The 27,212-nt window shown below is 50.1% G+C and overlaps 1 protein-coding gene across 11 annotated transcripts in view; it reads right to left on the reverse strand.

Moving 5' to 3' along the window:
- The window catches only part of PCDH15 (protocadherin related 15), a 1,224,756-nt gene that overhangs the window by 41,366 nt on the left and 1,156,178 nt on the right, over positions 1-27,212 (reverse strand). For all 11 annotated transcript variants that reach the window (XM_064145003.1, XM_064145009.1, XM_064145013.1 and 8 more), the window contains 4 exons: positions 25,594-25,721; positions 12,056-12,271; positions 10,196-10,284; positions 922-1,098 (listed from right to left, as the gene is read on the reverse strand). In XM_064145003.1, the coding sequence (XP_064001073.1) occupies positions 922-1,098; positions 10,196-10,284; positions 12,056-12,271; positions 25,594-25,721 (610 nt within the window). The remainder of the gene's footprint in view (positions 1-921; positions 1,099-10,195; positions 10,285-12,055; positions 12,272-25,593; positions 25,722-27,212) is intronic.

Here is a 27,212-nt window from a genome sequence, read left to right on the forward strand (position 1 = left end):
TCATAGAATGAGTCAAGGTTGGAAGGGACCACAAGGATCAGTCAGTCCCAACCCCCTGCCACGCCCAGGGACACCCTACCCTAGAACAGGCTGCACACAGCCTCAGCCAGCCTGGCCTTGAACACCTCCAGCCATGAGGCCTCAACCACCTCCCTGGGCAACCCATTCCAGCCTCTCACCACTCTCATGCTCAACAACTTCCTCCTCATGCCCAGGCTGACTCTCCCCACCTCCAGCTTTGCTCCACTCCCTGTTATCCTAAAAAGTCCCTCCCCAGCTTTTTTGTAGCTCACTTCAGATCCTGGAAGGCCACAAGAAGTTCCCCTGGGAGCCTCCTCTTCTCCAGACTGCACAGCCCCAACTCTTTCAGTCTGTGCTCACAGCAGAGCTGCTCCAGCCCTCTCAGCATCCTCCTGGCCCTGCTCTGGACACACTCCAGCATCTCCACATCCCTCTTGTCCCAGGGACTGCAGGACTTGATGCAGGACTCCAGGTGGGGTCTCAGCAGAGTGGAGTAGAGGGAGAGAATCACCTCCCTGGCCCTGCTGGTCACACTTCTCCTGATGCAGCCCAGGCTCTGCTTAGCTTTCTGGGCTGCAAGTGCACACTGCTGGCTCCTGTTGAGCTTCTCCTCCACCAGAACCCCCAAGTCCCTCTCCTCAGGGCTGCTCTCCAGCCACTCACTGCCCAGCCTGCATTTGTGCTTGGCATTGCCTCCACCCATCTGCAGGACCTTGCACTTGGTCTTGTTGACCCTCAGGAGGTTGTCTTGTGCCCACCTCTGCAGCCTGTCCAGTTCCCAACTGCTTCAACAGATCTTTTTTATCCTGCTCTACTGAACCACTTGGCTGACAGAGACAGATCAACAGGCTTCAAACCAGGCCACAGAGCACACAGACAAACAACAACAGATCGACTCACTTGAACAGTTCATTCCTCATGATGGCTCTGTTGGTTTGCGGGTCAATGGCGTAGACCATCAGGTCTGACTTGCTGTAGTCCTCTTCAGAGTAGCCATCCCCGAACCTCCGTGCACCGATGGATTCCACCACTACTGTGGCACCAGGAATCTGATCTTGGATGTAACGTTCCAAAATCCTAAAGGTGAATGGAGGCAGAAAGCTGCAGTGATTGACTGGTGCTGATCAAAGCTGACAACAGCCAGAACAAGATGTGAATAGAGAAAAACCACAGGCTCAGCAGGACCGTAGAGTGGGTTACTTTGGAAGGGTCCTTAAAGATGATCTGGAGCCAAGCCTCTGCCATGGGCAGAGACACCTCCCACTAGCCCAGCTTGCTAAAGGCCTCATCCAATCTGATTTTGAACACCACCAGAGACGGGACATCCACAGCCTCCCTGGGTAACCTGTTCCAATGTTCCAATTTCTTCCTCATCTCCACTCTCAGTCTCCACTCTCCCAGCTCAAAGCCATTGTCCTTCATCTTGGTACTGCACGCCCTTATCAAAAGTCATTCCCCAGCTCTCCTGTAGCCCTCTTCAGGTACTGCCTGTTGTACCAAGGATGGAACAGGCTGCAGATGGACTCATCAACTGGACGGCAATGACCAAGACACCAGTATCTCACCACCCTCACTCTCAGGAATTTCTTCCTCATCTCCACTCTCAGTCTCCCTTCTTCCAGCTCAAAGCCTTTGCTCCTTGGCCTGCCACTACAAGTCCTTGCCAAAGGAATGTGCTGCCTGTTGTACCAAGGATGGAACAGACTGTGGATGGACTCATCAACTGGACAGCAATGACCAAGACGCCAGTATCTCATCACCCTCACTCTCAGGAATTTCTTCCTCATCTCCACTCTCAGTCTCCCCTCTGTCAGCTCACAGACATTGTCCCTCATCCTGGCACTCCCAGCCCTTATCCAAAGTCCCTCCCCAGCTCTCCCATAACCCCTTTCAGGTACTGGAAGGCTGCTCTAAGGTCTCCCTGGAGCCTTTTCTTCTCCAGGCTGAACAGCCCCAACTCTCCCAGCCTATCTTCATAGTGGAGGTTCTCCAGACCTCTGGTCATGTTTGCCACTTTCCCTGGACCCCCTCCCCCCCCTCCAACAGTTTGATGCCCTTCTTGTTTTGGGGGCCCCAGAACTGTATGCAGTACTCCATGTGGGGGCCTCCTGAGAGCAGAGCAGAGAGGGAGAATGAGCTCCCTCCTCCTGTGGCTCACGCTTTTGATGTGGCCCAAGACACGGTTGGCAGAAATAACCTTCAGAGCACTTCCAAAGAACCTCTGGCTCACATAAAACCTCTTCAATGCTCAACTCTTGGGAAAAGCTTAGCAGTGTTCAGAGAGGTCATCACTAATAGTCTCTTCAAGTCCAATTTTTTGTATTTATGATATCCACAGTTTGAAATGGCTCGTGGGGAACACCATCTATATTTCACATGAAGAAGCTCTGTCATCCTTTCATAAGGCAATGTGAGTTCAGAAGGCTTCGATTCCAGCCTTAGGCAGGCTGCATACAAGAGTTTTTCATGTGCAGAAACAACTACCTCACCTATTTTCAAGGCTGGGGCAAAGAGGTATTTCATCTGCACCTCCAATATAGCACAACACAGAATCATAGAATAACTTTGGTTGGAAGTGACTTTTAAGTTCATTGAGTCCAATCATTACCCTAATACCACTAGGGCCATTAAAACCACATCCCAAAGTGCCATGGCCATTCCCTTCTTGAACATCTCCTCTTCTGCAGGCTGCACACCTCCAGCTCCCTCAGCCTCTCCTCACAGGGCTGTGCTCCAGGCCCCTCCCCAGCCTTGCTGCCCTTCTCCAAACGCCTTCCAGCACCTCAACATCTCTCTTGAACTGAGGAGCCCAGAACTGGACACAGCACTCAAGGGGTGGCCTGAGCAGTGCTGAGCACAGGGGCAGAAGAACCTCCCTTGTCCTGCTGCCCACACTGCTCCTGAGTCAGCCCAGGATGCCATTGGCTCTGCTGCCCACCTGGGCACACTGCTGCCTCCTCTTCAGCTCCTCTCTCCCAGCACCCCCAGCTCTCTTTGTGCCTGACTGCTCTCCAGACACTCTGTCCCCAGTTTGTAGTGCTGCTTGGGGTTGCTGTGTTGATCCTGGTGGTCCTTCCCAAGCATAGCAATTCATAGTGATTAGATGCTGTGCTGAGGGATTTGGTTTGGTCAAGTTTTGGTCAGTGTGAAACTAATGATTGGAATCGAGGAGCTTGAAGGGCTTTGCCAAGCTAAGACATTCTGTGCTTCTGGGTCCTTGTGGTCACTGTATTCTGTGAATCTATGAATCCTTCCACATACTGGACACACCAACACTGCTAACCCCACAGGAAGCAGAGAGGAAGATACTCTGTGATGTCTACCAGTGCCATGTAAAGTGATGACATCAACTGTCCCTTTTAAATGCCACTGACTGGCTTCTACAGCTGAGACCAGCACACACCATGTGCTCTACTGTCAGCACCCAGAGGGACATGATCCACCCTCTGAAATGCTTCCCTAAGGAGAGGACTGTGCCTTCCTGTTCCAAGATGTAAAATATATGTTCTTACAGACTGTGATTGCACTTAAAGTTCCAGATGATGTACAAGGTGTGTGCTGCACATCAGGGTACAGAACTTACAGCAATATACATTGCTGAAATATAGCTTATGACACTGATTTTAAGTGGGCCACAGGTTCTGGGCAGTAAGCAGAGCTTTGAGAAATGATGGCAGTCAATTTCCTGTGTGCAAGCTATTAAGTTAGTAGGCTGAATGCATTCCTAAATACTTCCTACATATATCCATATGTCCAGCAGATCAAGGGACCCTGCCTGACAAACCTGGTGGGATTCTATGAACAGGTCACACATAACATGAATAGATGAGGGGTGAGCAACTGATGTCATTTACCTGGAGCTGAACAAGGCCTTTGACACTGTCCCACATCACATCCTGGTCTCCAAGCTGGTGACACATGGGTTTGATGGGTGCACCACTAGATGGATAAAGAACTGGCTTGATGGCCACACCCAAAGAGTGGCTGTCAATGGCTCCATGGCTAAGTGGAGGCAGTGACAAGCAGAGTCCCTCAGGGATCAGTCCTAGCACCAGTCTTGTTCAACATCTTTGTGGGTGCCATGGACAGAGGCACTGAGTGCAGCCTCAGCAAGTTTGCTGATGATACCAAGCTGTGTGATGCAGCAGACAAGCTGGCATCCAGAGGGACCTGCACAGGCTGCAGAGGTGGGCACAAGCCAACCTCAGGAGCTTCAACAAGACCAAGGGCAAGGTCCTGCAGCAGGGTTGGGGCAATGTCAAACACAAATGCAGTCTGGGCAGTGCCTGGCTGGAGAGCAACCCTAGGAGAGGGACTTGTAGGTGCTGGTGGATGAGAAGCTGAACAGGAGCCAGCAGTGTGCTGTGGCAGCCCAGAGAGCCAAGCAGAGCCTGGGCTGCAGCAGGAGCAGTGTGGCCAGCAGGGCCAGGGAGGTGATTCTCCCCCTCCCTCTACTGTGCTCTGCTGAGACCCCACCTGGAGTACTGCATCCAGTTCTGGAGCGTCTATTACAAGAAGAATGTGGAGATGCTGGAGAGTGTCCAGAGCAGGACCAGGAGGATGCTGAGAGGGCTGGAGCAGCTCTGCTATGAGGACAGACTGAAAGAGTTGGGGCTGTGCAGTCTGGAGAAGAGGAGGCTCCCAGGTGACCTTCTTGTGGCCTTCCAGAATCTGAAGAGGGCTACAAAAAAGCTGGAGAGGACTTTTCAGGATATCAGGGACTGGAAGGACTAGGGGGAATGGAGCGAAGCTGGAGGTAGGTTCAGGCAGGATGTGAGAAAGAAGTTCTTCACCATGAGAGTGGTGAGAGGCTGGAATGAGTTGCCCAGGAAGGTAGTTGAGGCTCCATGGCTGGAGGTGTTTAAGGTCAGGCTGGATGAGGCTGTGTGCAGCCTGCTTTAGGGTAGGGTGTCCTTGCCCATGGCAGGGGGGTTGGAACGGGATGATCTTTGTGGTTCCTTCCAACCCTGACTGATTCTGTGATTCTGTGATTCTATGATTCTATGATTCTAAGGGAGGTTATCCTGCCCCTCTAATCTACCTTGGTGAGGCCACATCTAGAATACTGCATCCAGCTGGAAAAGAGATCTCAGAGGAGCCACAGAGGTTTTCACAGTTGGAGAGAAAATCCTTCTCCATGGCCTTGCTCCATTGGCTGCAGCACAGTTACTCCAGCAGCTGGGGCGTGTTTGGAGGAACTTACAGCTGAATGCTAAATTCATTTGTTCCTCCAGTTGGACTATGCCCATCTATTTACCAAGCATAACTCTGTGTGTCTCTAGCCTCACATGGGCATTCACTTCTCCCACTGCCAAGAAACATCAAGTGTTTTGGACAGGCTGCTGCTGGTCTCTTCTCACAGGTAACTGGAGACAGAACAAGGGGGAATGGCCTCAAGCTGAAAAGATGCCCATTGCATGTCTCAACAGATCCAAATGCCCAAGCCAAGGAGATGGTTGTGTTTTAAATCCTTTTTTCTGTGGTATGTGCTTCCTTTAGCTGGATTAGTAACTGACAGACTTCACAGGACTGTGCCTTGTGGATCACAGGATGTTAGGGGTTGGAATGGATCCCCCTGCCAGAGCAGCACCACACAATCTAGCTCAGGTCACACAGGAACACATCCAGACAGGCCTTGAAAGGCTCCACAGAAGGAGACTCCACAACCTCTCTGGGCAGCCTGTGCCAGTATTCTGGGACTCTTACAGTCAAGAAGTTCCCCCTTGTGTTGAGCTGGAACCTCCTGTGCTGCAATTTACACACATTGCTCCTTGTCCTATCCCAGGGAGCAGTGAGCAGAGCCTGTCCTCGCCCCCACCCCCTCCCCCCCCCCCCCCCCCCCCCTTCCTCCAGCCCTCAGATATTGATAAGCATTGACTAAATCCCCTCTCAGTCTTCTCTTCTCCAGACTAAACAGCCCCAGGTCCCTCAGCCTCTCCTCATCAGGCAGTGCTCCAGTCCCCTCACAATCCTTGCAGCCCTCTGTTGGACTCTCTCCAGCAGATCCCTGTCCCTCTTAAACTGAGGATCCCAAACACAGCACTCAAGATGAGGTCTCAGCAGGGCGGAGTAGAGGGGCAGGAGAACTTCCCTTGATCTGCTGGACACACTCTGCCTAATACACCCCAGGATCCCATTGGCCTTCTTGGCCAAAGGGGCACACTGCTGTGCCATGGGTGGTCTCCCCCAGCACTCCCAGGTCCCTCTCCACAGGGCTGCTCTCCAGCAGTCACCTCCCAGCCTGTACTGGTGCAGTTTATTATTCCTCCCCAGATGCAGGACTCTACACCTAGAGGAACTGAATTTGGTATTTCTGAATACCTTGCATCCACGCTCAGTGGAAATTACAAGGGAGAATTTGACATGGCAAAGTTGTTCAAATCACTGTTTGTTTTATTGTGGAAAATCACTATCATTTCAGACACTCCCCACTCCTCTAGCATGCCCCTTGCCCAGGACTGCAATTGCTGCCTAAATGCTATCTTTGCAGTGGTGGAGTCTCCATCCCTGGAGGGATGCAGCCCTAGGAGGAGAGGCTGAAGGATATGGGGTAGTTTAGCCTGGAGAAGAGGAGGCTCAGGGCAGAGCTCATTGCTGTCTACAACTCCCTGAAGGGAGGCTGTAGCCAGGTGGGGTTGGGCTCTGCTGCCAGGCACCCAGCAACAGAATAAGGGGACACAGCCTCAAGCTGTGCCAGGGCAGGTCTAGGCTGGATATGAGGAGGAAGTTGTTGTCAGAGAGAGTGATTGGCATTGGAATGGGCTGCCCAGGGAGGTGGTGGAGTGGCTGTGCCTGGAGGTGTTGAAGGCAAACCTGGCTGGGGCACTTAGTGCCATGGTCTGGTTGATTGGGCAGGGCCAGGTGCTAGGTTGGTCTGGATGAGCTTGGAGGTCTCTTACCCCCTGGTTGATTCTATGATTTCAAAGGCACATAGATGTGGTACTGAGGGATGTGGTTTAATGACGACCCAGCAGTGCTGAGTTAATCTTGGCATCAGACAATTGTTTCAGCTGGAAAAGACCTATAAGACCATTGAGTCCAACTATCAGCCTAACATCTCCATGGCCACTGAACCATGTCCTAAAGTGCTATGTCCACACCTTTCTTGAACACCTCCAGGGATGAGGACTCCACCACCTCCTTGCCATCCTCTTCCAATCCCTGACCACACTTGCAGCAAAGAACTTCTTCCTAATCTCCAACCTAACCCTCCCCTGGCACAATTTCAGGCCATTTCCTCTCCTTCTACACCTGATATTAAGGAGAAGAAACCAACCCCACCTCACTCCAGCAGCCTTTAAGGGAATTGTAGAAATCAGTGAGGTCTGCCCTCAGCCTCTTCTACAGATTTCTTCAGTTCTCCAGACTCCTCCAGCTCCAACTCCCTCAGCTGCTGTTCCCCAGACCTGCTCTCCAGACCCTTCATCAGCTTTCTTATTTTTCTCTGGAAATGCTCCAGCTCCTCAATGTCCTTCTTGCAGTGAGGTGCTCAAAACTGAACCCTGTATTTGAAGTGCAGCCCCACCAATCCTGAGTACAGGGGCATGATCCCTTCTGGCCACACCATTGCTGATCCAGGCCAGGATGCTGGTGGCCTTCTTGGCCACGTTGAGCACACTGCTGTCTCATCTTCAGGTGGCTGTCAAGTAGTACTCTCAGGGCCTTTTCTCCTGGGCAGTTTCCAGCCACTCTGCCCCAAGCCTGGAGCATTCATTGGGTTGTTGTGACCCAAGTGCAGGACCCAGCCCTATGCTTTGTTGAACCTCACACAGTTGACCTCACCTCAGTGATCCAACCTGGTCATATCCCTCTTCACAGCCTTCCTACCCTCAAGCAGATCAACAATGCCACCCAGTTTAGTGTCACAGAATCACAGAACCACAGAATCTCTTAGCAAAGACCTTCAAGCCCCTCGAGTCCAATCATTAGTTTCACTCTGACAAGTCCTTGACTAACCCAAACCCCTCAGCACAACATCTCATCACTATCAATCACTATACTTGGAAAGGACCATCAGCATCAGCCAGTCCAACCTTCATCCCAGCAGCCTTCATCACTACACCATAGCCTCAAGCACCACATCCACTCTCCTTTCAAACACCTCCAGGCATGGCAACTCCACCACCTCCCTGGGCAGCCTGTTCCAGTGCCTGACCTCCCGCTCAGGAAACAACTTCCTCCCAACAGCCAACCTAAGCCTCCCCTGATGCCACTTGAGGCCATTTCCTCTTGTCCTACCATGAGTAAGTGGGGAGAAGAGACCAGCTCCAGCCTCACTACAACCTCCTTTTAGGTAGCTGTAGAGGGCAGTAAGGTCCCCTCTCAGCCTCCTCTTCTCCACACTAAACACCCCCAGCTCCCTCAGCCACTCCTCACAGGCCATGTTTGCCAGACCTCTCCCCAGCCTCGTTGCCCTTCTCTGCACTGCTCCAGCACCTCAGTGTCCCTCCTGTACTGTGGTGACCAAAACTGGACACAGTACTCAAGGTGTGGTCTCAGGAGTGCTGAGTACAGGGGCATGAGCACCTCCCTACTCCTGCTGCTCACACCATTTCTGATCCAGGCCAGGATGCTCTTGGCCACCTGGGCACACTGCTGGCTCATGTTCAGCTGCTGGCCAACAACAGCCCCAGGTCCCTTTCTGCCAGGCAGCTCTCCAGCCATTCCTCCCCCAGCCTGTAGGGCTGCTGAGGGTTATTGTGGTCAAAATGCATGACGTGGCACTTGGCCTTGTTAAACCTCATGCAATTGGCCTCAGCCCATGGCTCCAGCCTGTCCAAACCCCTCTGCAGTGCCTTCCTACCCTGCAAACTCATTGAGGGTGCACTCAATCATCTGATCCTGCAAACTGATAGAGATATTAGCAGGAACCATTTGCAGTACTGAGCCCTGGGGATCATCACTCGTGACTGGCTTCCAACTGAGTTTAACTCCATTGACCACAACTCTCTGTGAGCAGCCACCCAGCCAGTTCTTTACCCAACGTGGCCTGTGCCTGTCCAAGCCACAAGCAGTCAGGAGGATGCTGTAGGAAACTGTGCATGATAAAATTCTTCATTTTTACTGCAAAGTATTCATGTTTCCCATTACCTGTCCCTGCATCACAATGAGTCACAGCTGCTCTGCCTGAAGAATGGCAGCCAGTGTAAATTGCATCAGTGTAAATGTACTAAATTCAACTCGCTCTTAGAGCTCCATCACCCAAATAACAGCAGAGCAAAGCAGTAGGGCTCCCTGAGACACACCACCTCAGCCTTTCAGAGATGTGCTTTATTTTACACACTGGATTTTGGCAGTTTTCACTGCTCAGTGTTGCAAGGTTCTGCTCTGGTCTGCAGTAGGGGCAGCTATGAACCAAGTTTCAGCCTGCAAAGTGGGCACATGCACAAGCAAAGAAGTGCTGCTTCTCTGCCTTCTCCAAAGGAAGGGCAGAATGTTGACTGGGGATGGACAGTGCTGGCCCTCAGCCACTTCTGCTGCCCATCCAACCACTTTCATTTTCAGGGGCTTTGGCAGCCTTTAGCCTGAAAAGGAGGAGGCTGAGAGGAGACCTTATTGCTCTCTACAGATATCTGAAAGCAGATTGGAGTGAGGCCAGTATTGGCCTCTTCTCCCAAGTAACTAACCACAGGACAAGAGGCAATGTCCTCATGCTGCACCAGGGGAAGTTTAGGTTGGATATTAGGAAAGGTCTCTTTGCTGCAAGAGTGGTCAGGCACTGGAACAGGCTGCCCAGGGAGGTGGTGCAGTCACCACCCCTGAAAGTATTCAAGCAATGTGTAGACATGGCACTTGAGGGCAGGGTCCAGTGGTCATGGAAGTGTTGGGTAGAAGGATGGACCTGCTGATCTTAGAGGTCTTTTCCAACCTTAATGATTGTATGGTCACAGCATAAAGGGAGAACCCATGCTGAGTCATGGAAGTGCTGGGTAGAAGGCTGGACTTGATGGTCTTAGAGGTCCTTTCCAACCTTAATGATTGTATGATCATGGCATAAAGGCAGCACTCATGCTGAGTCACGGAAGTGCTGGGTAGAAGGTTGAACCTGCTGATTTTAGAGGTCTTTTCCAACCTTAATGATTGCATGGTCACGGCATAAAGGGAGTACTCATGCTGAATCTGAACACACACACAGTGAATGACTCCACATTTGTAGAGGAAATAAACATATTACCCTATGAGCTGATCTTTGTTTTGCTCCACGAGGGTGGGAGGCACATTTGAGACGATGACTTGCATATCCAGCTGATTGACCACAGAGACCTGGAAACAAAAGGGTGAAACACAATTGGTGCCACGTCCTCCCACATGAAAAAGAAAGGAGCAATTACTTCCCTGTCCTCACAGCATTGCCTTAATGCAAGGGTTCCTCATTTTACTCCTGAATAAGATTGCTGGGGAATCTTGTTTTGCTTGGCAGCCAAAAGCAACAAATAGCAGGCAAAGATTTATCTGGAATTGGAATTGCACGACTAAATCTGAGATTTTGAGGCTTTGAGGAGACCTTGTAGTAGCCTTCCAGTATCTGAAGGGGGCCTACAGGAAGGCTGGGGAGGGACTATTTACAAGGTCTTGTAATGACAGGGTGAGGAGTAATAGGTTTAAATTGTCAGAGGGGAGATTTAAAATGGATGTTAGAAAAGAGTTCTTTCCAGTGAGAGTGGTGAGACACTGGCACGGGTTGTACAGGGAGGTTGTGGAGCACAGAATCACAGAATGTGATCTTAGTGCCATGGTCTAGTTGATTGGCTAGGGCTGGATGATCTTGGAGGTCTCTTCCACCTGGTTGATTCTATGATTCTATGATTCTATGATTCTATTCTATGATTCTATGATCTGCAAGACATCCTACTTGCCCCTCTGCAAGTCTCCCTGCTGAGTCTGGAGCTAAGAGGATCCAGGACCAAGTCAGAGATTGTCTCAAAGAGAATGATGGGCCCCTCAATTCAAGAAAGATGTTGAGGTGCTGGAACATGTCCAGAGAAGGGCAACAAAGTTGGTGAGGGGCCTGGAGCACAAATCCTATGAGGAGAGGTTGAGGGAGCTGGGCCTGTTTAGCCTGGAGAGAGGAGGCTCAGGGGTGATCTTATTACTGTCTACAACTACCTGAAGGGGATTGTAGCCAGGTGGGGGGTGCCCTCTTCTCCCAGGTAACCAGCAATAGAACAAGGGGACACAGTCTCAACTTGTGCCAGGGTAGGTATAGGCTGGATATTAGGAAGAAGTTCTTCACAGAGAGAGTGATTGGCATTGGAATGGGCTGCCCAGGGAGGTGGTGGAGGCACCGTCCCTGGAGGTCTTCAAGAAAGGACTGGATGAGGCACTTAGTGCCATGGTCTAGTTGACTGGATAGGGCTGGGTGCTAGGTTGGACTGGATGATCTTGGAGGTCTCTTCCAACCTGGTTGATTCTATGATTCTATGATTCTATTCTATGATTCTATGATCTGCAAGACATCCTACCTGCCCCTCTGCAAGTCTCCCTGCTGAGTCTGGAGCTAAGAGGATCCAGGACCAAGTCAGAGATTGTCTCATTCCTCCCAGCAGCCCTGCTATGAGTCTGGGAAGATCAGAAGCCTCAATGGCTGATAAAGCGTGGACAGAACCCCCTGCAAGCGTTTGGGTGCTGTCTGAAGCTGTAGCTAGCCCCAAGAGCTAATTTTGTGAGCAAATGCTCCAAAGCCTCTTTAGCAAATCCTTAGCAAGCTCTCTAATTGAGTCCAGTTGAATCCAACCCTTCTGTCTTAAAGAGGAAGGAGCCTCCTGAGTCCTTCTAGTGGGCAAGCAGCCCAGTGACCGCAAGAACCTTCACTTCCAGTTCAGTTGAGTTTAATGTTGTATTTTTTTTAGTTATTTGTTCTAGATCCAGTTATTCCTTTATATAATGTGACTATTGCAAAGAACCTGAACATTATTAAAAATTACTGAGGGGGTGATGAGAAAGTCCTGAATATCAAAATCAATACTCATGTGTAAAAAATCCCTTCTGGCATCCATCACTACCCTTCCATTACATTACATTGGCTGATACTTACCAGCACTTCTGCTTTGCTGCTCAGTCCTTTGCCATAGTCGTCCGTTGCAATGACCTGAAACTTGAAGTAGGACCTTCTCATGTTTTTAAACATCATAGCAGTTTTTATTAGCCCTGTGTAAGCTTCAATCACAAAACCTTCTTTACCATCCTTGATAGGAGGAATGATCAGCCTGTACTGCATGGCGCTGTAGTTCCCAGTGTCTTTATCATCGGCCTAATAGGAGAAAGAAAACAAGCAGAGGCAAAGAAAGTCAATATGCAGGCAAGGAACCTTTAATCCTGGCCTTTAAATAAAGCTGAGTACTGGTCCAGCCAATTTTGTGCATCTTGACATTTAAAATATGAGATCCCAGAGAGAAGATATCGTCACTGATGTAAACACTTCATTTAACTCTGCTGCAGACAGTTTTGCTTTTCTAGCAATTTCTTTCTCCTGCTTTGGCATAAAACTGCTCAAAAAAAGAAAAAAAGGAGAAAAGAAGACAAACACAAATGGACTTTTCAAGCTGGCCACAAACTGAGCAGCTAAGAACAGTTTAATTCTGAGAAACCTCCACTGTCAAATTCCTCTTGATAATAAGACATCAAACAAACACAGCAACATGCTCACGAACTGTAAACAGTAATAAGGCTCTGCCTTCTCCCAGAGACCTTCTGCACCCTCACTGATTAAGTACACTTATTTTTGGAGGAATTGAATCCTATTTAATTAAAAAGCACAGGGTTGAGTGGAATTCCTGGCAGAGACAGACAGGGAGCTACCCTGGCATTCCCCCACTGCTGACCACTGCACAGTTAGGAAGTAGTGCTGGCACCAGTGAGGCAGTCCTGGGGCTGTGCTGTTTCACACAGTCATTAAGGTTGGAAAACACCTCTAAGGTCCAACCATCAACATATCCCAAAGTGCCATGTCCACACATTTCTTGAATACCTCCAGGGGTGGTGACTCCACCACCTTCCTGGGCAGCCTGTTCCACTGCCTGACCACTCCTGCAGTGAAGGAATTTTTCCTAATCTCTGGTGCAACTTGAGGTCATTTCCTCTTATTTTATCACCTGATACTAGAAAAGAGAGACTGACTGCCACCTCACTGCAGCCTCCTTTCAGAGAGCTGTGAAGAGCAATGAGCTCTCCCCTTAGCCTCTTCTTCTTCAGACTAAACAATCCCAGTTGCCTCAGCTGCTCTTTCAGAAGGGTCTCTAGACTCTTCACTGGCTTCATTGCCTTTCTCTGGATATGCTCCAGGACCTCAATGCTCTACTTAGAGTGAAGGGCCCAAAACTGAAGCCAGTATGTGAGGTGGAAATGATTTCATGATGGTGTGCAGCAGGTGAGTTTTTAAACTAACTGCTTCCTTGTCCCATCAGTTCCTTAAAATTAGCAAATACTACCTCTCCTTCCCTGAAGACATTCAAAACCTACATGGACATGCTCTTGTGTGACCTACTCTAGGTGAACCTGGATCTGGCAGGGAGGTTCACAGGCTCACACGATGTTAGGGGTTGGAAGGGACCCAAAGAGATCATCCAGTCCAACCCCCCTGCCAGAGCAGGACCATACTATCTAACACAGAGCACACAGGAACACATCCAGACAGGCCTTCAAAGGCTCCGGAGAAGGAGACTCCACAGCCTCTCTGGGCAGCCTGTGCCAGTGCTCTGTGACCCTTACAGTCAAGAAGTTCCCCCTTGTGTTGAGACTGAACCTCTTTTGCTGCAGGCCTGGAGCACAGCCCTGTGAGGAGAGGCTGAGGGAGCTGGGGGGGTGCAGCCTGCAGAAGAGGAGGCTCAGAGCAGACCTCATTGTCCTCTACAGCTCCCTGAAGGGAGGCTGTAGCCAGGTGGGGTTGGGCTCTTCTGCTAGGCAAGCAGCAACAGAAGAAGGGGACACAGTCTCAAGCTGTGGCAGGGCAGGTCTAGGCTGGATGTGAGGAGGAAGTTGTTGTCAGAGAGAGTGATTGGCATTGGAATGGGCTGCCCAGGGAGGTGGTGGAGTTGCTGTGGCTGGAGGTGTTGAAGCCAAGCCAGACTGGGGCACTTAGTGCCATGGTCTGGTTGATTGGACAGGGCTGGGTGCTAGGTTGAACTGGATAATCTTGGAGGTCTCTTCCAACCTGGATGATTCTATGATTCTATGTAAAGTGTCTGGGCAGAAAAGGAATCCCAGTGTTATGTCTGTATGTAACACACAGCCATACCCAGGACCTGTAAACATTTGTCCTCTCAATTGCTTTAGATCAGGATGCAAGCTGGAGTACAAGGTTCAGTTCTGGGTTTGGTTTTCCCAGTTCAAGGGAGACAGGCAACTAGAAGAGAGAGCCCAGAATAGGCTATGGACATGCTGTGTGGACTGGAGCATCTCAGTGAGGAGGAAAAGCAGAGAGCCCTGAGGCTGTTGACTGGAGAAGAGAAGCTAGAAGACTTTTGAAGGGTTAAGAGAAGATAATTCCTGTGACTGTGTCATCAGGGTACAAACCTGCAGCACAAAACAACCTGGTTTTATTTTGCTGTTCTCCATGCTAAGTTATTGAAGCAATGATGAAGGATGAAGTTACATTATGAAGCCTATGAGAAAAGGGGCACAAACCACAGAAAAGGTCTGAAGTGAAAATTTCATCAAGCAAGAATCAAGTTCCCTCTTGGTTGTAACTGCATTTCAGTCTCCACTGGCTTCTATTACAATCCTCAAGCCTGTCTGCTGGCTTCATACCAGGGTCACTTCTATCAAACAGAGGTCAACCACTTACAGAGACATTGAGTCACTGTCATTTATTTTGGCCACCTTTCTCTTCTGCAAATATTTTCAGTTCAAAAATACCTTTATAAACCAAGGAGGGATCCAGAACAAACACTTTCATCTTCTTTCCTGGAAAGAGGACCACTGCTAGTCCCTCATTTTAACGTACTTGCATCAGTGGTGGGGCCACACCTTGAGCACTGGGTTCAGCTTGCAGCCCCTCACTTGAAGAAGGACATCGAGGTGCTGCAGCATGTCCAGAGAAGGGCAATGAAGCTGGTCTGGAGAACAGGGATGGTGAGGAGTGGCTGAGGGAACTTGGATTGTTTAGCCTAGAGAAGAGGAAGCTGAGGGGAGACCTGTGTCAATCTCCAGAACTCCCTGAAAGGAAACTGGAACAAGGTGAGGTTTAGTCTCTTCCTCCTAGTAACAAGTGATAGGATGAGAACAGCCTCAAGTTGGAGTGAAGCTGGAGGTGGGGAGGTTCAGCCTGGAGGTGAGGAGGAAATTGTTCAGCATGAGAGAGGTGGTTGAGGCCCCATGGCTGGAGGTGTTTAAGGCCAGGCTGGCTGAGGCTGTGTGCAGCCTGCTCTAGGGTAGGGTGTCCCTGGGCATGGCAGTGGGGTTGGAACTGGCTGATCCTTGTAGTCCATTCCAACCCTGACTGATTCTATGACTCTATGATTCTAAGTTGCACCAGGGGAGATTTTGGTTAGGCACTAGAACAAACTTCTTCACTGAAAGGATCTAAAACACTGAAACAGGTTTCCCAGGGAGGAGGTTGAATCCTCATCCCAAGAGGTGTTTGAAAGACACAGAGATGTGGTGCTGAGGGACACGAGTTAGCACCAGCCTTGGAGAGTTAGAGAATGGTTGGACCCAACAATCTTAAAGGGTTTTTTTCCTACCAAAACAGTTCTATGATTCTAAAAACCACTGGAGAGGTAGATAGAGTAAAAGAAAATGTTACAAAAGCAAGGGCTAACAACACACCATGGGAGTGAAAAGTCAACTAATTCCCACTTGTGATTTCCCCATAGACTGTGTGGATTTCAGGGTTATTTTTACGGAGTAGTGTGCTAGTTTGAAGCAGGCTAGAATGTTTTGGTGAGAAGAACTAGATCACAGGCTGTGAAAGGAAAACAATGGTGATGTCTGCTTCCCTCAGAAGTCTCGCTGAGGAGTTTGGGAAGAAGAAATGAAAACATTAGATAACACTCTCGCCGTTTTCTCTCACTCTTGCTTGGGCTGCTGACTGAGCAACATCTTACTCCCTAAACTCACCTTCCATTTGGCCTAACCCACTTTGCTTCTTAACCTCTTGACCAAACCTCTATTCTTCTTTAGGACTGGGGTAAGGTTGAGAGGGGCAGGGGGAAGGTGCAGGGGTGGGTGAGAGCCCCTCCTGGGGACTCCGGTTTCTGGGAGGGGAGTTGTGTTTCTGTATTACCTTTTACCTTGTATATTTCTGTATATAACTGTATATACTGTAAATAGCTGCTTGTATATTGTGCTAGCTGTAAATAAATAGCTTCATTCACAATTCCAGAGCTGGCTGAGTCTAGTCTGGGTAGTTTCTAAAGTGCGGGGGGGTGGAGAACACCCAAACCATCACAGTAGATACTGTGAATGAGGCTAGAGGATGCCTGGTTCTAATTCAGAGGGCAAAGAGAAAGTGAGTTTGGTTGGAAGGGACCTTCAAAAATAATAGAATCATAGAATGGTTTAGGTTGGAAGAGACTTCAAAGCTCAGCCAGTTCCAACCTCCCACCATAGGCAGGGACACCTCCCACTAGAACAGGTCACTCAAGGCCTCATCCAGCCTGGCCTTGAACACCTCTAGGGAGGAAGCAGCCACAGCCTCCCTGGGCAACCTGTGCCAGTGTCTCACCACCCTCACTGCAAAGAACTTCCTGCTAACATCTAGTCCAGGGGTCTCAAACAACAGCCTGCAGGCTGGATACGGCCCCCCAGGCTCCTCAATCTGACCAGCTGGTGTTTATAGAAAACCCCCTAACCCCCCTCGCTGGGGCCTGGGGGGCAAAAAAAGCAGCCACTTCCTGCCACTGGATCCACTCACAGACCTCTGCAGCCCCCAGCACCCGCAGGGACTGGGCTGGAACCAAACTATAGTCCAGCCCTGACACTACTGGGCTGCAACCAAACTATAGTCCAGCCCTGGACACTACTGAGCTGCAACCAAACTATAGTCCAGCCCTGACACTGCTGGGCTGGAACCAAACTATAGTGCGGCCCCGGACGGTGTCTGAGGGACCATGACCAGCCCCCTGTTTAAAAAGCTTGAGCCCTGCTCTAGTCTAAATCTCCTCTCTTTCAGTTCAAACCCATTACTCCTCAGCCTGTCATTACAAGACCTTGTCAATAGTCCCTCCCCAGCCTTCCTGTAGCCCCCTTCAGACACTGGGAAGGCCACTATAAGGTCTCCATGAATCCTTCTCTTCTCCAGACTGCAGAACCCAAACTCTCTCAGCCTGTCCTCATAGCAGAGCTGCTGCAGCCCTCTGAGCATCTTGGTGGCCTCCTCTGGATTGGCTCAAACAGTTCCATGTCCTTGTTGTGCTGGGGGCTCCAGAGCTGCACACAAGACTCCAGGTGGGGTCTGAGGAGAGCAGAGCAAAGGGGCAGAATCCCCTCCCTTGCCCTGCTGCCCACACTGCTCTTGCTGCAGCCCAGCACAGGGCTGCTGTCTGGGCTGCACTCACACTGCAGGCTCATGTTGAGCTTTTCATCAGCCCAGACCCCCAGGGCCTGTTCCTCAGGGCTGCTCTCTGCCATTCCCCACCCAGCCTGGAGCTGTGCTTGGGATTGTGCCCACCCAGGTGCAGGACCTTACACTTGGCCTTGTTGAATGTCATGTGGTTGGCCTGGGCACACCTCTGCAGCCTGTCCAGGTCTCTCTGGATGGATCCCTGCCCTCTAGCAAGGTGACTGTGCCACACAGCTTGGTGTCATCCTCAAACTTGCTGAGGGTGCACTGATTCCTCTGTCCATGTCACTGACAAAGATGTTGAACAGCACTGGTGCCAGCACTGACCCCTGAGGGATGTCACTTGTCACTGGTCTGCAGGTGGACATTGTGCCCTTGCTCACCACTCTCTGCATGCCACCATCCAGACAATTCCTTATCCAGCAGTGCTCCACCCATCCAGGCTGTGTTATTCCAGTTTGGTGACCAGGATCTCATTCCAACTCCCCTGCCAGAGGCAGGGGCACCTCCCACTAGACCAGATTGCTCAAGACCTCATTCAGGGTGACCTTAAACACCTCCAGGGAGGGGGCAGCCACAATCTCCTTGGGCTAGTTGTTCCAGAGTCTGACCTCTTGGAAAATCAGCAGTTACATGAAAAGACCAATGGGCAAAACAGGATAACTCACTGAAACATAACAAAATGAAAGGCAAATCTCAAAGCTCCAAATCCATCTACCAGTAGTAATGAGCATTGCAGCTGCTTTTCATGAACATATTCAAAAAGCAAAGATCTTTCATCCTGGAAATGGGTGTGGTAGTTTGAGCCTAGCTGGCATATTTGGGTAAGAAGAATGAGACTATAGGCTGTGAAAAGAAACCAATGGTGATGTTTGCTGCACTCATAGGCTTGCTGAGATGGATATAAACAAGAACACAAACATAGATAACACAGCTGCTCTTTGACATTGGCTGCTTCCCTTCTCTTCCTACCCTGCTGTCTGTGTAACTAATCCCTCTGCTTCCTAACCCCCCTGGGCGATCCTCCAAACTCTCACCTGGAGTACTGCATCCAATTCTGGAGCCCCCATTACAAGAATGATGTGTATGTGCTGAAACATGTCCAGAGAAGGGCCACTGGGTTGATCAGAGGGCTGGAGCAGCTCTGCTTTGAGGACAGACTGAAAGAGTTGGGGCTGTGCAGTCTGCAGAAGAGGAGGCTCCCAGGTGGTGTCCTTGTGGCCTTCCAGGATCTGAAGGGGGCTACAGAAAAGCTGGGGAGGGACTTTTCAGGATATCAAGGAGTGACAAGAGTGAGGGGAATTGAGCAAAGTTGGAGGTGGGGAGATTCAGCCTGGAGGTGGGAAGGAAGTTGTTGAGCATGAGAGTGGTGAGAGGCTGGACTGGGTTTCCCAGGGAGGTGGTTGAGGCCCCATGGCTGGAGGTGTTTAAGGCCAGGCTGGATGAGGCTGTGTGCAGCCCATGGCAGGGGTGTTGGGACTGGATGTTCCTTGTGGTCCTTTCCAACCCTGACTGATTCTATGTTTCTATGAACACTACTCCAGTTAAACTCAGTGATCTTGAGGGTCTTCTCCAACCTGAATGTTTCTGTGATCCTGTGACCATGGCTTTTGACCACCCTTTGGTCTAGCAGCAAATCAGCCTGGACTCTAAAGATCTTGCGGGTGCTGTGTGCATCTCTGGAGGGAAGGAGCAGAATTAGAAAGATGGTGGTGTGAAACTGCCCTGCAGACTGGGGACAGGATAATCAGCCTCCACTTTCATTTGCAGACAAATGGTATGTAACACTCTTCCATGCTCCCTGCTGAGCCACTGGCAACATCACAGGCTCACAGGATGCTAGAGGTTGGAAGAGACCCAAGAAGAGCATCCAGTCCAACTCCCCTGCCAGAGCAGGACAATCCTATCTAACACAGAGCACAGAGGAACACATCCAGACAGGCCTAGAAAGTCTCCACTGAAGGAGACTTCACAACCTCTCTGGGAAGCCTCTTCCAGTGCTCTGTGAGCCTTACACTAAAGAAGTTCCCCCTTGTGTTGAGCTGGAACCTCTTGTGCTGCAGCTTCCATCCATTGCTCCTTGTCCTATCCCAGAGAGCAGTGAGCAGAGTCTATCCCCTCACTCCTGACCCCCAGCCCTCAGATACTTATAAACATTTATCAAATCCCTTCTAAGTCTTCTTTTCTCCAGACTAAGCAGTCCCAGGTTCCTCAGCGTCTCCCCAAAAGCCATGTCCTCCAGCACCCTCATCATCCTCACAGCCCTCCGCTGAACCCTCTCCAGCAGATCCTTGTCCCTCTCGAACTGGGGAGCCCCAAACTGAACACACTATTCAAGATGAGGTCTCAGCAGGGCAGAGTAGAGGGGGAGAACAACCTCCCTTGATCTGCTGGACACACTCTGCCTAATACAGCCCAGGATCCCATTGGCCTTCTTGGCCACAAGGGCACATTGCTGTGCCATGGGTAACTTGTTAGCCACCAGGATCCCCAGGTCCCTCTCCACAGGGCTGCTCTCCAGCAGTCACCTCCCAGCCTGTACTGGTGGTCTTGAAGATGCAATGAATAAAGCCCTGATTAAAAAGTGTCATTTGAATAAATGACACTCTGGTCTTGTATGTGTACCAGCTTCTAGAGGACAGTGGTCTAAAGACATCAATTAAAATTACCTTTTTGATAATGATTCATAGCCTCCTTCTGAGCTCAAGCTGCTTTTTAAGCTACTACTACTAATGTAAAAGTCTAGAGCAAGACCTGGGTTGGGAATCTCATGTACTTCAACAAGAGCAAGGGTAGAGTCTTACACATGGGGAGGAGTAACCCACAGCACCCCAGACAAGGGCTTAATCTGATGTGGAGTCCAGGTCCAGTTCCTGTGGAGAAGGACCTGGCAGAACTGGTGGACAAGCTCAAGATGAGCCAGGAATGTGCCCTGGTGGCCAAGAAAGCCAACAGGGGCACGAATAGGAGTGTGGCCAGCAGGCAAAAGGGTGTCCTTCTCTCCCTCTGCTCTGCCCTAGTCAGGCTACATCTGTAGTACAGGGTCCAGTTCTGGGCTCCCCAGTTTAAGAGAGACTGGGAAATACTGAAGAGAATCCATTGGAGGCTCTGGAGATGCTGAGGGGCCTGGAGCATCTCTGACAAGAGGAAAGGCTGAGAGACCTGGGGCTGTTGAGCCTGGAGAGGAGCAGCTTGAGATCTGATCAATGGTCAGAAAGAGCTAAAGGGTAGGATTCAAAAGGATGGGGCCAAACTCTTTTCAGTAGTGCCCAGCAACGTGACCAGGGGCAATGGGCACAAACTGGGACTCAGGAGGTTTCTTCTGAACAGGAAGAGAAACTGGTGTGAGGGTGCTGGAGGCCTGGAGCAGGCTGCCCAGTGAGGTTGTGGAGCCTCCTTCTCTGGAGAGGTTCCAAACCTGCCTGGCCGTTGTGATCCTGGGCAAGCTGCTGTGGGTGCTCCTGCTTTAGAAGGAGGGTTGGACTGGATCAACTCTTCCAGCTCCCACCATGCTGGGATTCTGTGAAGACAACACATTGCCCTGTTGTAGAAAGCTTTTACATTCAATGGATCTCTTTAAGAGAGCAGTTGCTGCTGCTGGCAAAATTGCTGCAAGTTAGGGAGCTGGGAGAAGCAATCCATAGCCTTTGCCTTACTCACAGCTGTAACTGGTCTGATGATGAGAGAAGTGTTTAACCAATACTTCATTGGCCTATTTGTCTCTGAACTCAATGTGTCTCTAACATTATGTACTCAGTGCCAGTTTTCTTCTCTCTCTGTGTGTGTTTGACCCATGGCAGTTGGATTATTTCCTCCTCCCACTGCTACTCACTGAGCTGTATGGCATCATTAGCACCAGGACTGGGGTGCTTGCTTTGATGGGAGGGGTGAGGTTATTTTACTTCAAGCCACAGAGCACAGTATGATGTCAGCAACTGAAGCTAAACATACAAACATTCAGCAGTGTATTTGTGATGAAGTTCTTTGGCAGTGAGGGTGGTGAGACACTTGGAACAGGTTGTGCAAGGAGGTCACTGATGTCCCCTCCCTGTAGGTGTTCAAGGCCAGGTTTGGATGAGGCCTTGAGCAACCCAGGCTAGTGGAAGATGTGTCAGATGCTAACAGATGATTCATAGAATCACATTGATGATACTTGAACTGGATGAGCTTTGAGGTCCCTTCCAACCTAAACCATTCTGTGATCCTATGACTATGAAATCTGTTCCTCATAGTTTAGATTTAACTTCCAGGATGCTGCATCTCCCACAAGCCACATCCAGGATTACATTTGAACATTTTGTTTGGATGACTCCACAGCAAAATCCAAGCTTGGAGATGCTTAAGCAATTTACACCAAGGCAAATGCAAACAGATGATTAATTCAACCACGTCAATGCTGCTTGGTTAGGAAATCACAAAGGACTCTGAAGTCATCAGTGAAACTTTAATTTCAATCTCTAGGGTTTTAGCTTCTTCTTTTTTAGAGTATGAAAACTGGACAGAATCAATTTTACAACAGAAGTCTCTCCTTTAAAAGGCTAGGAAAAAAAACTCAAATGCTTTTAAGACACTCAATGGGGAGACACTGGAACAGTGCACGGAGGTTGTGGCTGCCTCCTCCCTGGAGGTGTACAAGGCCAGGTTTGGATGAGCAACCTGGGCTAGTGGAAGATGTCCCTGCCCATGGCAGGGGGTTGGAACTGGATTATTTTTAAGGTCACATAATCACAGAATGGTAGGGGTTGGAAGAGACCTCTGAAGATCACTCAGACTAACTCCTCTGCCATAGCAGGATCACCTAAAGCAAATCACACAGGAACATGTCCAGGCAGCCATGGATGTCTCCAGAGACAAAGACTCCACCACCTCCCTGGGCAGCCTGCTCCAGTCCTCTGCCACTCTCAAAATAAAGAAGTTTATGCCCAGTGCTTCTTGTCTTGTCAGTGCTCTTGATTTCTGCCTTCTAGGTGTCAATCAATACTGAGAAGTTCCCCTGCTTTGCTCTGGGAAAATTCACAGTCAAGAGGAGATGGGTGGGCTCAGACTGGGCATGAGGAGGAAGTTGTTGAGCATGAGAGCGGTGAGAGCCTGGAATGGGTTGCCCAGGGAGGTGGTTGAGGCCCCATGGCTGGAGGTGTTTCAGGCCAGGCTGGCTGAGTCTGTGTGCAGCCTGTTCTAGGGTAGGGTGTCCCTGGGCGTGGCAGGGGGGTTGGAACTGGCTGAGCCTTGTGGTCCCTTCCAACCCTGACTGATTCTATGATTCTAACCTATCACCCAGCCCTGTCCAATCAACCAGACCATGGCACTCAGTGCCCCAGCCAAGCTTTGCTTCAACACCTCCAGGGACAGTGATTCCACCACCTCCCTGGGCAGCCCATTCCAATGCCAACCACTCTCTCTACCAGCAACTTCCTCCTAGCATCCAGCCTTGTTCCATTTCACCTGTCCTCAAAGTCAGGGAGGATACTGTCCCAGGTGTGGAACGGAGACAGGTTAGAGATAGAAAATGAGAATTTCTTTTGTGTCTTCTGCTGATAGTCCTCTTTTCTGCTGGCAATCTTCTTTTTGTCCTCTAATCACCAAAAAGCCCCAAACACTCCAGGCTTGCTCACATAGCAAACAAATTCAATCTAGGAGCTTCTATCCAATAGACAATACTTAACAATTTCCTGCTTCTCTGCCTTGTCTGGGCTTCCTTTGGGAAGAACTGTCATGAAACAAAGCAGCAAGGGACATCTTTCAAAAGGTCTGATATGCTCTATTTCATTCCTGGTGTTCCAAATGCATTGTGAGGTCAAACTTGCAGCAGGTCACATTTTTGTGCCATTTCATGCAGAAGTTAGAATCAGCAACTTTAGAGCTCTTCCACTAAAGCTTAAGGTGAAAAAAAACACAGATGCAAGAGGTCTACTGAGGTAATAGAATGAAGGCAGAGTTAAAAAGCTGTCTTGGGAAGTCCTGGCAGCTGAAGCTGTCTCTAGCATCACAAAGCAGGTCAGAGAAGACAAGAGAGCTTTTCAAGAATCATAGAGATGCTCCAGTTGGGAAAGACCTCTAAGATCACTGAGTCCAACCTCCAACCTAAGCCCATCATGGCTTTTATTTTAGGCTATTTTTATGTCTGATGCCAACTACATTCTGTATATGATCATCCCTTGAATTGTTCTTCTCTCTCAAGAAAAAGCCAAACTGAAAACAACTCTGGGCAAACAATTTTCCTTCACCATTGAGTGATAATGCACAGAGCTAAAACTACTTTGCTGAGCTGAAACAAAAACTTCTTACCTTTAAACCCCAAACATGCTAGTGGCCAAAAAGCAGTTAGGAAAAAAAATGAAGGTTAAAAACTAATGTTGACTAGAAAGGAATCCTTGAAATAATATCTTCCCAAACATGATACAATCACAGATTGCTTGAGGTTGGAAAGGACCTCTGGTGAAAATGGAGTCTAACTCCTCTATGCCAAGACAGGTTTACCTAAAGAAGGTCACACAGGGTCGCGTCCAGGATTGTTTTGAATGTCTCCAGAGATGGAGACTCCACCAAATACCTTTATTGATGATCTGGACCAGGGGATTGAGTCCAGCATCATTGAGTTTGCAGATGACACCAAGCTAGGAGCAGCTGTGGAGCTGTTGGAGGGTAGGAGAGGCCTGCAGAGGGATTTGGCCAGGCTGGATGGGTGGGCAGAGTCCAAGAGGATGAGATTGAACAAGGCCAAGTGCAGGGTTCTACACTTTGGCCACAACAACCCCAAGCAGCACTACAGGCTGGGCACAGAGTGGCTGAGAGCAGCCAGGCAGAGAGGGAGCTGGGGGTGCTGGTAGAGAGGAGCTGAAGAGGAGGCAGCAGTGTGCCCAGGTGGGCAAGAGAGCCAGTGGCATCCTGGGCTGGCCCAGGAGCAGTGTGGGCAGCAGGACAAGGGAGGTTCTTCTGCCCCTGTGCTCAGCACTGCTCAGGCCACACCTTGAGTGCTGTGTCCAGTTGTGGGCTCCTGAATTGAAGAGAGATGTTGGGGTGCTGGAAGGTGTTTGGAGAAGGGCAGCAAGGCTGGGGAGGGGCCTGGAGCACAGCCCTGTGAGAAGAGGCTGAGGGTGCTGGGGGTGTGCAGCCTGCAGAAGAGGAGGCTCAGGGCAGAGCTCATTGCTGTCTGCAGCTCCCTGAAGGGAGGCTGTATCCAGGTGGGGTTGGGCTCTGCTGCCAGGCACCCAGCAACAGAAGAAGGGGACACAGTCTCAAGTTGTGCCAGGGCAGGTCTAGGCTGGATGTTGTTAGGAAGTTGTTGTCAGAGAGAGTGATTGGCATTGGAATGGGCTGCCCAGGGAGGTGGTGGAGTGGCCGTGGCTGGAGGTGTTGAAGCCAAGCCTGGCTGGGGCACTTAGTGCCATGGTCTGGTTGATTGGGCAGGGCTGGGTGCTAGGTTGGTCTGGATGAGCTTGGAGGTCTCTTCCAACCTTGTTGATTCTATGAATCTGTTCTATGAAATTATGAATGGAAAAATGAACACATAAAATTCACTAGAAATAAAACTTGGCTTTTAAGCTGAAAATCAACCTGGTGGCAGTAACTGCTGGGGTACTGGACTGAACCACGTCAGTCATACACACACTATGGGAACCATCACACTCAGAGATAGACATTAGGAAGAATGTCTTTGCTGCAAGAGTAGTCAGGGATTGGAACAGGCTGCCCAGGAAGGTGGTGGAGTCACCATCCCTGGAGAAGTTCAAGAAAGGTCTCGGCACTTGGGGACATGATTTAACGGCCATAGTGGGGTTGGGTTGAAGGTTGGACTCAATGATTTTAAAGGCCTTTTCCATGCTTAATAATTCTCTGTTTCAAGGTCCTACTCCAACATGGATTTACTAAGAATTACCCAGTCTGTGCTCACCAGGCTTGTTTAGAAAGACAAACCAAGTGGAAATGACTCCTATCATATGAGAAGCTGAAACAGCTTCAGAAGAAACATATTTCATCACCTCATCACCTCATCACCTCCTGTGCCAAATCAAACCAGGGAGTACACATTTTCCTGTTGCAAGTGAGCATTTTACAGACATGGTTGGTCTTACCTTAACTTTAAGGACAGAAGAAAACATTTTGGCATCTTCAGACACTCCTCCAATGTACATTTTTTTGGTGAAGACAGGCACGTGGTCATTTTCATCCCTCACTTCAATCAGCACTTTGGCTGTGTTACCTAAAAGAGGGAAAGAAAACTTTATCTAGAACATTTTGTAATAAATCATTAAGGCTGGGAAACAATTTGGAGGACATTAACTCTTAGGATGTTAGGAAGAACTGCTTCAAGAGTGGTCAGGTATTGGAACAGGCTGCTAAGGCAGGTGGTGGAGTCACTGTCCGTGGGGGTGTTTAAGAAATGCATGGATGTGGCACTTGGGGATATGGTCCAGTGCTCATGCAGGTGTTGGGTAGAAAGGTGATCATAGAATCATACAATCAACCAGGTTGGAAGAGACCTCCAAGATCATCCAGTCCAACCTAGCACCCAGCCCTGTCCAATCAACCAGACCATGGCACTAAGTGCCCCAGCCAGGCTTGGCTTCAACACCTCCAGGCACAGCCACTCCACCACCTCCCTGGGCAGCCCATTCCAATGCCAATCACTCACTCTGGCAGGAACTTCCTAACAAAATCCAGCCTAGACCTGCCCTGGCACAGCTTGAGGCTGTGTCCCCTTCTTCTGTTGCTGGGTGCCTGGCAGCAGAGACCAACCCCACCTGGATACAGCCTCCCTGCAGGGAGTTGTAGACAGCAATGAGCTCTGCCCTGAGCCTCCTCTTCTGCAGGCCAAACACCCCCAGCTCCCTCAGCCTCTCCTCACAGGGCTGTGCTCCAGGCCCCACCCCAACCTTGCTGCCCCTCTCTGGACACCTTCCAGCACCTTAACATCTCTCTTGAATTGAGGAGCCCACAACTGGACACAGCACTCAAGCTGTGGCCTGAGCAGTGCTGAGCACAGGGGCAGAAGAACCTCCCTTGTCCTGCTGCCCACACTGCTCCTGAGCCAGCCCAGGATGCCATTGGCTCTGCTGCCCACCTGGGCACACTGCTGCCTCCTCTTCAGCTCCTCTCTACCAGCACCCCCAGCTCCCTCTCTGCCTGGCTGCTCTCAGCCACTCAGTCCCCAGCCTGTAGTGCTGCTTGGGGTTGTTGTGGCCAAAGTGTAGAACCCTGTACTTGGCCTTGTTCAGGGCCCTCTGCAGGGCTTTCCTACCCTCCAACAGCTCCACATCTGCTCCTAGCTTGGTGTCATCTGCAAACTCACTGATGCTGGACTCAATCCCCTGCTCCAGATCATCACTAAAGATACTGAAGAGGACTGGGCCCAGCACTGATCCTTGGGACACACCACTAGTGACAGCTGCCAGCTGGATGTGGCACCATTCAGCACCACTCTCTGGGCCCAGCCTTCCAGTCAGTTCTTGACCCATACCAGAGTGAATCTGACCAAGCCACAAGCTGACAATTGTGCCAGGAGCTTGTTTTCCTGATGATGCCAAAGGCTTTGCTGCAGTCCAGGCAGACTCCATCCACAGCCTGCCCCCCATGCACCAGGCAGGAACCTGATCATAAAAGGAGCTCAGGTTGGTGAGGCAGGACCTGCCCTTCCTGTACCCATGCTGGCTGGGCCTGATCCCTTGGCCATCCTGTAGGTGCTGTGTGATGG

The sequence above is a fragment of the Pogoniulus pusillus genome, chromosome 6 (genome assembly GCF_015220805.1).
Source record: "Pogoniulus pusillus isolate bPogPus1 chromosome 6, bPogPus1.pri, whole genome shotgun sequence".
NCBI lineage: Eukaryota > Metazoa > Chordata > Aves > Piciformes > Lybiidae > Pogoniulus > Pogoniulus pusillus.